Source organism: Solanum stenotomum, chromosome 2 (assembly GCF_019186545.1).
Source record: "Solanum stenotomum isolate F172 chromosome 2, ASM1918654v1, whole genome shotgun sequence".
Classification (NCBI taxonomy): domain Eukaryota; kingdom Viridiplantae; phylum Streptophyta; class Magnoliopsida; order Solanales; family Solanaceae; genus Solanum; species Solanum stenotomum.
The window spans coordinates 12,091,737-12,106,120 of NC_064283.1; the positions used below are offsets into that span (position 1 = coordinate 12,091,737).

The 14,384-nt window shown below is 35.0% G+C and overlaps 1 protein-coding gene across 1 annotated transcript; it reads right to left on the reverse strand.

Annotated features, from left to right (window-relative positions):
- Nucleotides 1-281: 281 nt before the first annotated feature.
- Nucleotides 282-13,680, reverse strand: LOC125856862 (ubiquitin carboxyl-terminal hydrolase 27). Its single transcript, XM_049536508.1, has 10 exons — nt 13,379-13,680; nt 13,073-13,196; nt 8,308-8,408; nt 8,002-8,232; nt 7,114-7,182; nt 6,899-7,027; nt 6,523-6,660; nt 6,022-6,084; nt 2,586-2,924; nt 282-710 (listed from the first exon to the last, which is right to left on the reverse strand). Exons 1-10 carry the CDS (start codon nt 13,634-13,636, stop codon nt 441-443), a joined length of 1,722 nt encoding a protein of 573 aa, XP_049392465.1. The 5' UTR covers nt 13,637-13,680; the 3' UTR covers nt 282-440.
- Between the last annotated feature and the right edge of the window lie 704 nt (nt 13,681-14,384).

Below are 14,384 nucleotides of genomic sequence, written 5' to 3' on the forward strand. Positions count from 1 at the left end.
TTAGTTATACATATAACGTGATATCAAATATATTAAAAAGCATATCAAACAAAGTATACAAAGCTAATGCAAGTAAGCTATAATAATTTCAAGATTTGTTATATGAAGCTGTTAATTATCATCTTAAACTTGCTCCTAAATCCCAAGCTAAACAGTTATTTGGATTCAAATTCTTGGTAGGAGCGTTCCCCCCCNCCCCCCCCCCCCCCCCACCTCCCCACCCAATGAGGCCCTACATTCGGCCTCCAATGCAGATACCGAACACCGTAAGGAAAACAAGTTTGATTAAATTCAATTGGTCTGCCAGAGCCAGTTCTCCAGGCAAAACACAAAATGCCCATAACAAAAGACTCACAGTTTGTGAGTTGCTACCAGCCTACCACAGATTATTCAATTCAAGCTATACTACAGTCTACAAACAGCTATAACACAACAAAAATTTAGCAATCAGAAACTTTTTCATAGAAAAGTAAGGTTGCTTCAGCATCAAGAACATCTCTCTCGGAGACCCTATACACGTCGGTGTCTGAGATGCAAAACCAATTATCAACAGCAGATCCCAGTAGTCCAGCATGATTGTCTTCACCAATTTTGGTTGTCACTCGTCTGAAAACGGTGTAATGCCCACTACCAACTTTTCCAAAGTGATGCACCACAGAGGCTAGTCGGTACTTGTGACTTTTGGAATGTGTTATTCGGGAAGTTTCACCCTGCAACATAAAAAAGGATAGAGGAACAACATCACGTGAGCTTCAAATTACGCGAATAAACTAACACTACATGACTTATGAAAGCATAGAGTAGCAAAAAGAGATAGTGTAGGTGAAGTACACAATACTATAATCAACTTAAAAAATAAAGCAGAAGATGGGCGACATTGTCCTCCCTGCTCCAATATTAGTCTCCATCCGTTCCCACGAGGTTTGTACTATAAGCAGACATCACAGTTTTCTGTTTGATCCTTAGAATGTGACTATGTTGGTTCAATGAAGGAAAAGAACCGCCAAATCGATGAAAACAAAAAGAAAACGGAAACACAGTAAGGCATATCATGGAAATCTTCCCTGCTTCTATATTAGTATCCATCTGTCCCTAAGAAGTTAACACTGTAATTGCACACAGTGTAATAAGTGATCAATTATCTTCTACTGGTTTCCTTGGCAAAAGCTTTACATGCCTAATTGTGAAGCAAGATTCACGACCTTTTTGTTGTATGGCAAGGATGCACTCTATTCTAACTTCCAACATCTGTACAATCATTGCAGAAGCACACTAGTCCAAGACATGTAGCACATGTCCGTTACAACTTATTGTTTCCATTTTCACAAACTTCACCTTAATGATTTAATCCAATGGTTAAATTTAACGAAACACAGACTTGAATAAACCGCCTGCTATAAAAAATTGATTGAACTTTGATTGCAAAAAGAAGTCACAATGATGGAAAGTAAAAGTTCAGGGGTTCCAACAAGCACATTTGATCACACAGTAATTATTAGGGAGATATTGAACCTGTTTGGTTCAGTGAGAGAGAATTATTTGGTTGGCTACAAAGTAGAAACGCTGATGCCTAACTAAAATCCCCTTTTTTCTCATGCAGTAAATACACCTACATTAAAGTTTTCCTTTGTGTGCCCCAACTTTTCTAGATGAACAATATAAAGAATTTCTATCATCTAAGAGTAGCTAAAGCAGAATCAGCTGCCAGTCTAAAGACCTATAGATCTCGGATCTAAACTGTACCTTAAACTTGATACACATGCATCTGCCATTTTAACGAACATGGAAACTACTGCAATATATTATATGCAAATGCATGCACGATTTAAGTCGCTTTGGTGTGCATATCATGAATGCACATACGCCACAAATGAAAAGACATTTAAAGAGTAACAACGCAGTCCAACGAACACTAACTAGTATCATTCAACAACAGCACATTGAAAGGTCAGGCCTTGCAGTTCGAAGACAGAGATATAAGATAAATTTGGCCAGTCTCACAGCATTGCTTAATATTTCAAGAGAACTTATGGCTTCAAACCTGAAGTTACCAAAAATACCATAACAAGGACCTCGTACCCTTGAACTGCTTTTCATATCCCTCCCTCCCTTCGTAGATTCTATATTCATTCCTCAAACTACACAAGGCTTAAATGAAGCGGCCATGGATGGTTAGGATTCAAAATAGTGGATCCCAACTTGCTCAGATTGAGGCATTGTTGTTATTGTTGTTGTTATATTCCTCAGATTATCACAAGATTGGATTTTGGAGTATAAACCGGGTGATTTATTAAGAAAAATATTAAGCAACCAGCATGCAAGTAAGAGGCCTCAGAGCCGGATCTGGTTTTTTCTGGATGGCTAGTAAGAGATATACGAGTACTTTACTCAGGAATAGTACTAGGTGCAAGTTTTCCTTCAGCAGTAGAATCCTGCTACAAACGTAAAGCTACACAACTTACATTCACTTCGAGAGTAGGTGAAAATCTCCAGTCATGGAATGGATAAAATCATTATACATATGATATGTTATGCGAGAAAGTTCAAATACGAGTAAATAACATTATCTACCTAGAGCAACCAACCTGATTTCCAGAATGAGGAGGCAGCTGATTTAAGCTGATCTCCTTGTAGCCTCCAGCCTCGAGCGAACTTGATTTTGACTTTGGTGCTTTAACACTAAAATTATCTGAGACACGCAAACCGGCCGTATCTTCTACTTCTGTTGAAAATTTTCTTTCACTTCGGGTGATGCAAGTCAACATCTCCTTATTATCTTGCAGATTTAAGTTATTGAACAAAGGGAAAGGCTGCTGTTGATGCGTTTTTTGCCCAATTTGCAGATTCTCTTCCCAACTCTTTGTTCCCACTCCATTTTTCACGAAAGGAGTCAAGTCCAAAATCAATGGAAATGAAATATGGTCCTGAACACAAAATTCAAACATTGAGGGGTTACAGCGAAGCAGCCAAAGCATAGTATAAGATTTGAATATCAAACAACTCCATATTAGGTTGTCCATTAGGCTCACACAAAAAAATTACGTAGTAATTGAGGTCATGTAGGTCCAACACTACAGTCAAAATGTATCAACGATATGTGCCAACTAATAAATAAGTCGTTAGTCGGTTAATGGTCATGTGAGTCGCACGTGCTAGTTGTTAGCCGGTTAACACTGTAGCCCAGTTAGTTATAACTAACTATGGGAGTCTGCTTTTAATTCACGTGTATAAATAGGAGATCAACCCCAATTGTAAAGGTATCCAATTGTAAAAGATCAATAACAGTTCTCTCTCTTTCCCTTCTCAATTCCTCTGTTCTACAGAACCAGCTGTTCAAGAGCAATTAGTTAATTTGCTCTTTAGGCTTAGTTCGATTTCTTTCCCAATTTATCGGTACGCATCAATCAACCAAAAGTTGCAGTTCTGATTCTCAGAAGTTTATGCAATTAATAAGTTGATTTTGCATTCAAACAAAAGAAAAGAATCACATAATTTGGGTCAGTTGTCCAGTAAGGAAAGATCGTATCCGTGTAGAGCAGCAATCTTCTTACTTCCGGCTGACTGAAAGGGAGAATAAGACTCTTTATTTGCCAAAAGTAGAAGGGTGTCCTCTCAATCTAGTGGACTATTCAATTTTAAATAAATTGTGAAATAGGATATAGAAAATATGCCCCCAGGACTTTGATCTAGTGGTAAGAGTGCAATGTGTGATGTGTGGGTTAGGCGTGCGTCAAGGTTCAAATCCTGCCGAAGTTTAGTATTTAAGTGGAGAAGGGTTAGGGGCAGACCTATTATCTACCAAATTCGAACCATGTGCCATTGACCCATAGTGATTTCTCAGTTATAAAAGGAACATCTTTTATAACATACATTTCTTTTTGATAGACAAGTGACAACTACATGAGTTTCTCATTAGAAACATCTCTTGCCCAAGAAAATTCTTTAGAAAATGCATAGAGAGTCATGCTCTTAGATAAATTGCAAATCTGAAAAACCTAGCTAAGGTTAGTGTTAATGTTAATGTATGCAGGGGTGAGCTCAACCCTTTTTTGGTGAGCAGTGAGCTTAACTTGAAACACAAGAAACAGAAAAAGAGTAAATAACATGGCATAGTGAACGCAATAGACAGGCGAATATGGCCAGCCAGGAAAATGGTAATTCATAGATTCTTGATCAGAGAGACAGTGAGACCTGTTAGCTAATGGTGGCCTGTTTTCAAAGAGGGCTGCTGTTCTATGTGCCTAAAAGAAGATAGTCCTTTGTGAGAGGCATATTGCAAAGAAATAGGAAAGGTTTCTGACTGCTTGAGGAACATTGGGTGCTAGTGCACACCTCTTTGGTGATTCAAGCAGCTAATACAGACTAATGATTGTGTGGGGAAGGCAGGTGGATGATTTTAATAACAGGGAGCACTTGGTGAAAAAATTTTCATAATAAACATATCCACCTCAACCAAAATGGACTTATGACATTACAGGACATGCCCACCATTCTCAAGGTCCATTACTGAACCAACTATCAGTAAGTCTGAGATTTTTACAACCTGATGACCAAGATAAAACAAGTTTGGTCATGAGATAATAGTCTGTTTGGGCAAGCTTCTCAGTAGCCAAAAGTGCTTATCTATTTTTTCTTTCATAAAGTGCTTATTTTAGCAAAGTAGTCTTATCCGAAACAGCCTCTCTACCTTTTACCCAAGGTAGGGGTACGGTCTGCGTACACCCAACCCTCCCCAGACCCCATTTATGGGGTCACACTGGGCATTTGATATTGTTGTTGCTTATTTAAGAAAACTGAGGTGCTTGGCCAAGCTTTTAAGGGGAAAATAAGTGGTTTTGAGTAGTACTAGAAGTTGTATTTCATAAGCTAAAAAAGTTGCTTTTCCTCGTAGCACTTTGGAACCTTAGCCAAGAAAAAATTACTGCAAAATTCTTTTAAGATTGATTTTGCAAACACAAAATGCAACTCTCCAAACTACGTACTTCTTTGAAAAGCACTTCCCAAGAAAAGACATTTTTCAAAATAACCAAATTTTGAAAGCTAGGCCAAACAAGCTATAAGTTGACATGGAAGAAATCAAAATGATCAGAGTCTTCCAACTAAAGGTTCAAATCAGTATAAAAAGAGAGAAACTGAGGCATTTTCTGGGGCAAGAATCAGGAAACAGTAATTGGTGAGAACAAAAAGCAAAAAGATCAATTATAAACGGCACTAAAAGTGGCAGAGATGAATCAGGACTAAGAAATGATTGAAATAAAAGGTCAAGTACATGATGCAAGCAAGCTGCAAATCAATCCAAGTTTATGCCATATGCGAAAATTGGATAAGCTTGCTCTTCTAGTCTTGGGTAGAACGGAGTCGGCCACAATAAATTCTTGCCTTCTTGCTAAAGACATTAGCTATAATGGAAGAAGGAATGAAATTCACAAAATAGAACAACGGAGATGGATAATTCTGGAGACAAGTGATGCATCAACCAAGACAGAATACAAATTGATTTTGGAGAGAGATGTTCTAGGAAATATGGAGACTACTCCACAGATGAGGATTCTGATGATTCCAATTACACACTGGAAACACAGAAGCAGCTAGCTCAGATATGCAAGATAGAAATTTAAGGACTTGGAAATTTCATAGGCATCTCATGGGGATCTGATAAGGAAGGGCAGAGGAATCAGTGACGCAACTAAAAATAGATGGCCAAACAATTGAACCAAAAAAAGGAGAAGTAATTAACAGGAGCAGGAATTAAAAAGGTTGAAGTGGAAAATCAGCAATGATGGGAAATAGGTGAATGGAAAATTAAAAACAGTGAATGAAATCGTACAGCGAATATAGGCTTACTATTGCTTCTATTGTCAAGTGCATTCTGTTTTCTAGTGTCTATCAGAACCTCCTCTCTGGGGTATTTCTTTTTAAAAAAATTAGATGTAAAATTTACTTCACCTAAGCTGTGTTCTTATCTAATATAATCTACTTACTTATCTGAAGAACACAACCCGCTTGCAAGAATATCAGTACCTGAAGTTTGTTCTGTTCTCCAAATACATTTATAGAAGCGCGTTGTAAATGAAGACATAGAACCTGCAAGGTGGCACAACAGTAAGCACATGCAAAAGAGTCAACAAATAAAACACATGACAAAACTGTGAGAAATATAAGGAAAGAATATTATTGAATTGTTGTTGTAATAATTACATAGAGAACCCTATTTATAGACACTATATAATACAATTCCTTACCAAATAGGAGACTATAAACTATTCCTAGTTTGTGTAGGATTGTGTTTTCCTATTCTATTCTAACAAAAACCATTAAAACACAGAGCGCTAAAGCACCAAGTATTAAAATTAAATCCTATTTGCACCAAGTGACAGGTAAAAATGTTACTCCTTGCCGATCCCTTATTTTCATGGTTTTTTAATTTTGTTGGCAGCTATATGGTCAATCCTTTTAATTAAGAAGAACATGATTCTAGCACCTTTAATTCTTACTAGAAGAAAATGACACTAACAATCATACCTTAGGACTCCGGCCAATACTGAGTTGCTTGAAAGTGCGTGAGAAGCTATTTGACCATGGAAATCTAGCAAGGCACGCTAGCTGTTTGCAATCACATGAATCTTCCTCATTGCACAGCTTAAGTTTTTCAACAATAGCCTGATAACAAATTACATCTAATTAAACAGATTCTAGGACCGCCATAAATATGTTAAAAACAGAAACACGGAGGGGAACCATTAACCAAATTCCTGTCAAATCGAGGAATAGTTTGTATGATGACATTGACATAAAAATTTTGCCTAGGCCATATAAGCTCTTTTGAACCTATAGACTACAGCCACAAGCTTCAAGGTTAAGGTAGTATGCTAAACTACGATCTGTAAACCAAGATCACCTCATTTTCATCCATGGCAGAGACATACTTTACGGCAGCAGTATGCCAACAGTGGCTGCACTTATAGTTTTCAAGTTGTTCCGCAACAAAGAACTGCTTCAGGCAATGCTCCACGGAACACCCAGGCATCTAACATTATGTTTGAAAAATACATCATCATGAATATGGAATCAAATTAAGGAAATAAACATATGACAATTGAGTTTTAAACGTACAATAGCCCCAGCGCTGCTTGACACTGGCACAAGATGCAAGCTATGAAACAACTGAAAATCCAGAGAGATCTGAAGAAAAAACACAATATGAATTAGTAAAATATGAATGAAGATCCAGAATATAGGGCGCTAACCCAAAACTGAAGAGAGCATTTACATGAATACAAGCTATCACTTATTGCTTACTTTACAAAGTAAAAGGTCAAAACTTGACCTCATACAGCCCCACAAACAAAATAATGACCTAAATGATAGAGATTTGCCATATATTATGCATTGAAGGAGGACTAAAAACTAGTGAAGAGGCATGTTGATAAGAATATAAGAACTTGCATGATCATGTCCTCCAAGATAGCTAAAGATCAAAGCCAGCAAAACTAGAGATAAAATCATGGAAAAAACTTAATAAGATGGCATAAAATGTACCCCCTACAATTTGTTTGTATGGTTTTGACTTGGCACAGAGTTTAAAACAGTAAAGAAGACTTTTGAATCTTTTGATCTTAAACTAAAGATATGTTGAAATGTACCAAAATGTCCTTTAACGAACTAAAAAGGAAAGTAAGACAAACAAACAAATTGGAATGGAGAGAGTAAGTTAGGACTTTTAAATTAAGTTTTGACTTTTTCTCACTTTCAATGTACAATAGACACCAGTTAGTTAATTGTTTTTTTTACAAAAAATTATCTATTAGGTAATAGTTTATTCCCTTTTACAGCAACTTGAAATCAATATCACAGATTGCATGTGCACCTAGGCTAGCACAGCAAAGCAACTATAGAATATTCTTTGTAAATTTAGCAAACAAGTTCTATAATGTGCAAAAAGATACAGCAGTCAATAATTAAATTGTATGATTGTAAATGTTCTTTCAAGTACCATTCAACCTGAAACGAACAAGTTTGGCAGTTTAAAAAACTACCAAGAATCCCATCAAAAGGCCCAAGAAAACTCTGCCTCCATCTCTCCTGTTCACTTTCTCCTTTCATCCTTTGTGTAACAATCCTACAATTAGGAAGTGTAATTACGTCCGCCAAAGAGCTGTGATCATGAACATAAGATTCTGACAGTTCGGCTCTTAAAGAAGATAAAAGATGGGAGAGTGCTTCCTCTGCATCCTACATTTGGGAAATATGTAAGTTAAAACACTAGTACTAGTGATAATTGTCCGCATACTGTGAAGAGAAGAATACCTGCTGGCTAGTTAGATTGAAATCAGGAATGTGACTAGTCATGGCATGCATCAATCTCCTTGGACTTAGAACAGTTCTTCCATGTCGCGCAGTACATAATTCTGCAGAATATCACACCAATCTTCTCGTTGGGTATTTAGACATTACTTGTAATAAGGAGGAGTTCTCCACTTTATGTTGATTTCTTGAAGAAAAGCATAGTTCTTTGATTAGGACTAACAAATGTAAAAGAGTGGACAAGTTCACTCTTGTATAGGTAAGAGTGAGCATGTACCTCTAATACTTTTTAAATCAAAATACCATGTAGGGGTCTATGCCAAACTCCCTCACCCAAAACCTCAAGGCAGCTTTGCTAAAAATTGACTTACACTTAAGAACCATTGGTTCCAACCAGTGTTATCAAAAGCGAAAAGCGCAAAAAGTTCTAAGGTCCGTTAAGGCTTCAAGCGCAAATAAAGCGTAGACTTTAATGAGAAAAGACACAAATGGAGAAAAAGACAAACATACATGTTTGGTCCGAGACTAATAACTATAAGCATGAATAACAAATATATGGACAAAGAAATTGAAAAGAAAAATTACGATAATGTGAAATAGCAATTGTTTAGTGTCGCCTCTTCCAAAACCACTTATTCCCAAGGAAATGTTGTCTTAAAGTCTTGATCATGTCATTAAAGCGCACATTAAGCGAGGTGAAGCGCTCAACATGTTTTGAGCCTCGCTTCGGGGCTTTTGCACACCTTTGACAACACTGGTGACAACTTATTATAGCAAAGCAGATGCAGATTAAGTATTACAACCAAAAGATAAAAGCTTTCAACTTCCTCTCTTGAATCTCAGAGAACTAACAAATTGAGATAAATCATTTCATCATCATATTATACTAACGGTGGGATGCAACAAAATAACCGTAAATTGTTGATGGACATTAATACCCTTAAAATGTTAGACTATTTTACCCATTCAGCATGCATTATTCCCTTGGCATTACTGTTTAATCACGTAAAATTATTTAGAAATAAATAAAATTAGGTAAAATTAAAGTTGATGTATCTTTAATAGGGAATCAATGGCAAATTTACTTCCAAAAAAAAGACTTTTGGATAAGTCAACTGTGCAACGTTTAGGAATCAGTATCATTTACATTGTATTTTGTTAAAGCAACTGGCATTGTAGCCATTATTTAGATTTAATAGGATTCCAAATTAATAGCCAACTTCATTTTTTGTGCATTTATCTTTCCAAAAGATCAATGACCAGATTTGGGAATTGCAGAAACAAAACTTACATATTTGAAGAGTGGAGAAGGTGAAAACTTATCACAATTAAATAGTAGTCTGACATTAGTAGTGCTAAAATCATTCAAGGTATGTTTATCATAACAGTTTGGCTAAATACAAGTATTGATTAAGATAATTATTAGCAAATAAAAACTAAAATAATAGCTTAATATTGTTTATATATATCATCTATTATCTTCTATTCTATTTTTAAAATGGGAAGATCCTAATGTTGAAGTTGAATTACCAACTTACCCAGTAAAAGTTGAGTGACAATTTCATCCTTCACCTAAAAAAGCCTTCTATTAAATAAATATTTTCAGCTATACTTTCGAAGATAATTAGGAATGCAAAAAGTACCATCAGTTTCTAATGCATTAATTAGTTATTGAAGTTAAAATTTGTAGGGAAAGAGGCTTAACAAGATAATTAAGGCAATTATGATTTATCAAGATTGTTATTACTTTCTTACTATACATAACAATAATTAGTTGTTGAAGTTAAGAATACTTGCAGAAAGTCTTAATAAGTTGTTGAAGTTAAGAATACGTATAGAAAGTCTTAATTAGTTGTTGATGTTAAGAATACGATAGAAAGATTTAACAACATAATTAAGGCAATTATATTATTTATCAAGAGTAAGAAACGGTAAAATTTGAAGACCCATTAACTAAGTAAATATAGGCTAATCCAATTAATAAATATGTGAAAAGGGAAATCTGAAGAACATTGATCAAGAAACAACTAAATAAAGGCAAGAAATGGTTTCCATTTTCCTCAAGGATGCTTTTAGGCTTAGCATGTTCTTTTAAATCTTTCTTTCTTATTTTTTTCTATTTTTTACTTTTTTATTTTTCCCTAAAAGAAAAGTTTGCATAAACTAAATGAAACTGACAATGGAGAAATATGTAGAGTTAATGGATGTTGGAATCAGAATAATCGCTAGATTCAACTCCCATCACCTTCAAACTTTACGAATAATGAAGGCCACCATCTCCATCTGTGGAGCTAGCAAAGATTCGTGAGCTATGGAAGGGAGGGGGATTGGTTTCTTTGAAAGATTGATTTTTAAAATTGCCACTAATTAATTCTTTCTTTATAGTGTATTATGATTATAATTTTTTAAATGAAAAGACAACATCTATGATTTAACATATAAATATTTACAGCCATAAATGGCGTTGTTTGTTCTTTTCTGTACGCTATAAATTTGGGTTTAAACTCAAATACTTTAGAATATGCATACAGTTAAGTAAAAATGTTATTTTTGCCACACATTAAGCATACATGTTGTGGATGCGTTTGCAGGCAAGACGTGCGTCTGAAGGAAATCCAATTAAATTAAGTATTTAATTATTTTTTTTGTAGCTTTCTTTACTACTACAGAATAGGATTTATGTTTCCTATCTTCATATGGATTAGGTTTCTCTATCTTTATTATTCTAGAATAGGATTTATGTTTCTAGTTTCACAAGAATTGGACTTCCTATTGTTGTAATAAGACTCCCTATTTAAAAGGGGATTTGAGGAATAAAACCAGTAAGTCGTATTTAACCAAAACAAGACATCGGAGTTCTCTCTTCCATTGAACTCTAAGGTTTCAGCTTCCCTTTAATGAGCTGAAGTTGTATACAAAATAGGTCAATCTAGGAATTCAAACAAAGGCAAGGAAAAGTCGAAGACAATTGATTTAGATTTTTCTGTCCATCGTCTTGTGACTCGATCCTTCTCTATAGAAACTCTAACAATGCATGTGTCCACATCTAGTTATCTATAGATACCACCTACATTCCCTCAAGGACAACAACACTCTTCATCATAATAACTATTTCAGAATAAGAAGATTCTCTGTAGAGTTAACACCAAAATCAATGACATAAACTCTTGTTTTCCTGATCAAAATCAAACATAAAATGCTAGAATGAGATAAACAGTACAGCTTACATGTTCCAATTTGCAGCTTTTTGGTCTTCATATAACCACAAGCATTCATTCTCGTCTTTGTAAAGTTTGCCGCACCTTCAACACATAACCATTATGTGAATATTCAGTTGTGCTTCATCAATCCATAATTCACTAAAATGGAGCGGCTCTTAGCCCATTCCTATATGTCTTGGAGATGGATGAACTGACACGACATATCCAAGGAGAGATGTCATGGTATATGTTATTTGCACATGACATAGTTTTGATTGACGAGACATGCGGCGGAGTTAACGATAGGTTGGAGGTTTAGAGACAAACCTTGGAGTCTAATGGGTTCAGGTTGAGCAGGTTTAATACAAAATACTTAGAGTGCAAGTTCAGTGACATAACTCACGTGATAGATGTGGAAGTAAGGATTGAAACACAAATCACTCCCCAGTAAGGAAGTTTCATGTATTTGTGTCAATAATCTTAGAAAATGAGAAGATTGATGAAGATGTTACACATTGTACTGGAGCGAGGTGGATGAAATGAAAGCTCACATCCGATACAAAAGAATGTGTCACCAAGTCTTAAAGGTAAGCTTTATAAAAGGTCAGACTTGCTATGTTGTATGAGGCGGAGTGTTGGTTGGTTAAGAACTCGCAAGTCTAGAAGATTAGAGTAGCGGAAATAAGGATGTTGAGATGATTGTGTGGTCATACTAAGAGAGATTAGGAACGAAGTTATTCGAGACAAGATGGGAGTGACCTATTTAGTGGACAAGATGAGGGAGATGAACAGAGATAGTTAGGGCATGTAAAGAGAAAATGCACACATGCCCTATTGAGGAGGTATGAGAGGTTGGCAATTGAGGGTATAAGGAAAGGTAAAGGTAGGTCAAAGAAGTCTTTGGGAGAGGTGATTAGACAGGACATGACTCAGCTGCAACTTATTGAGGACAAGACCCTAGATAGAAAGATATGTAGGTCGAGGATTAGGGTAAAAAGTTAGTAGGTCGAGCATTGTCTAGTTTCCTTTTCAGTATTGTTATGATTACACTCTCCTACTATCTTAATCTTCAATTTTAGCATGTTGTTTCCTTTGCTTCAGTTATCTTATTATTTTGTCGTCGCGTCTATTCTCTTCTTTATTGTTTTCAACATGGCTTTGTCATTGTTGTATTTGCTTCACATACTTATTTTTTAAAATGCTTCTTTTTTAGCCGATGGTCTATCAAAAATAATTTTCTACCTTCTCAAGGTAGGGATAAGACTACATACACACCACCCTACCTAGACCCCACAATTGGGATTACAATGGTTATGTTGTTGTTGTTGTTGCAATTAAATTATCTTAAAGCTCATGCTCTATTCCATAAACTTTACCTAGCTATCAGTTCTACCAGCACAAGCTCTTCATAGTATCCACATTTGCATTCGACTAGAACTTAAATAGGTATTTATTCATTCTTTTCTCAAAACGATGGTGTCCAAACCAGCTTGCGTATACCTGCCAACATTCATTCCTACAAGTTCCCTCAATGGACCAAATTCTACTATATCGGATTTCAAACTCACCTTCAACAAGCGAAGCCAAAGCAGCAATAACCGGCAAGTCTCTACTTCCTTCCATTGATGAACCCTCACATTCCTCCACAACTTGCTCAAGAAATTTGCCAAAGCTCTTACAGCTAGCTAAAGCCTAATCCAAAATCATCAACATATATATATAAACAAAAATCATCAAAAACCAATCAATTTACAGAAATCAAGAAATGCTAAATCAAACAAACCCCACACCAAATTTGCTAAACCTCTACCATCTGATTAAAAAAAAAAAACAAACTTTCATCAACAAAATTCAAGAAAAGATGAAATCTTTACCTGTAAAACAACATTCAAAAAGCAATTGTTACCAAGATTTTGCAATCCAGGTACTGTCAAATAAAAATTTTTTGAACTACTTTTGTCTGATACCATGATGTCTCTGATTTTTCCACCATCTTTTATAGCAAATATCAAACCACCAGCAATACTTAATAAAGTAGCAGCAACTGAAACTTGAACCCCATGAGCAGTAACCCAATGGGAATTAAACCCATGTTTGAATTTGTGTACAAGTGAAGATGAGTGTATATTCATTGCTATGATAGGCGACAATTTCAAGAACTCAGAAAAGTAACGCCCACAGCTTAAGTTTCCCTTTTTCCCACTTATATATAGTGTAAATAAAAAAATGTAAAATATATCCTTTTATTACTATTTTTTATGAGCAAAAATATCACTAAACTTTGTTTGACACCCAGTTTGGTATAATAATTTTGTGATAAAATTTAAAAATATGTGATGTAAATAGAAAAATCTGTGATTATTTTATTCTGGTATTTGTACTAAAATGATAAAATTATTATTATCTCCGTCTCATATTAAATGGCATCTTACTAAAAGTATTTGGCTCATATTAATTTATGATTTACTAAACTAGGATATAATTAATTGATTTTTTCTCAATTTACCTCTACAATTAATATGACTTTGGAAGTTTCAATAAATGTTGAAGATCTAAAATTTATTTTTTCAAGAGGCTAATTAATATAAATAAAGGGCAAAATAGTAAAGTTGGTCAATTTATAAATGTTTTTTTACTAACCGTATAAAATAGAAAGTGTTCATCTAATATGAAACGAAGGGAGTATCTTATTTGATAAATGAGATAAAATAATTTCATGAAATATCGCTACTTATTTCATTCCGTGTATCAAATAATTTATGGTGAAAATAATGGTCTAAACTAAATAGACTATATGTCGCTGGGATATCTTCTTAAAATAACACTATTAGTGCTTATTTTTATAAAATATATTGAGATTTGTTTTTAAAAATTCAAAAT

What these genes read in the sequence shown, in the direction of transcription:
- LOC125856862 (XM_049536508.1), bottom strand. Translation starts at nt 13,636, where the DNA reads ATGAATATACACTCATCTTCACTTGTACACAAATTCAAACATGGGTTT. An exon ending in TTTGGCTTCGCTTGTTGAAG is followed by an intron (nt 8,409 to 13,072) that starts GTGAGTTTGAAA and finishes GATATTCTGCAG; the next exon opens with AATTATGTACTGCGCGACAT. An exon ending in GTATTGGCCGGAGTCCTAAG is followed by an intron (nt 6,085 to 6,522) that starts GTATGATTGTTA and finishes GCCACCTTGCAG; the next exon opens with GTTCTATGTCTTCATTTACA.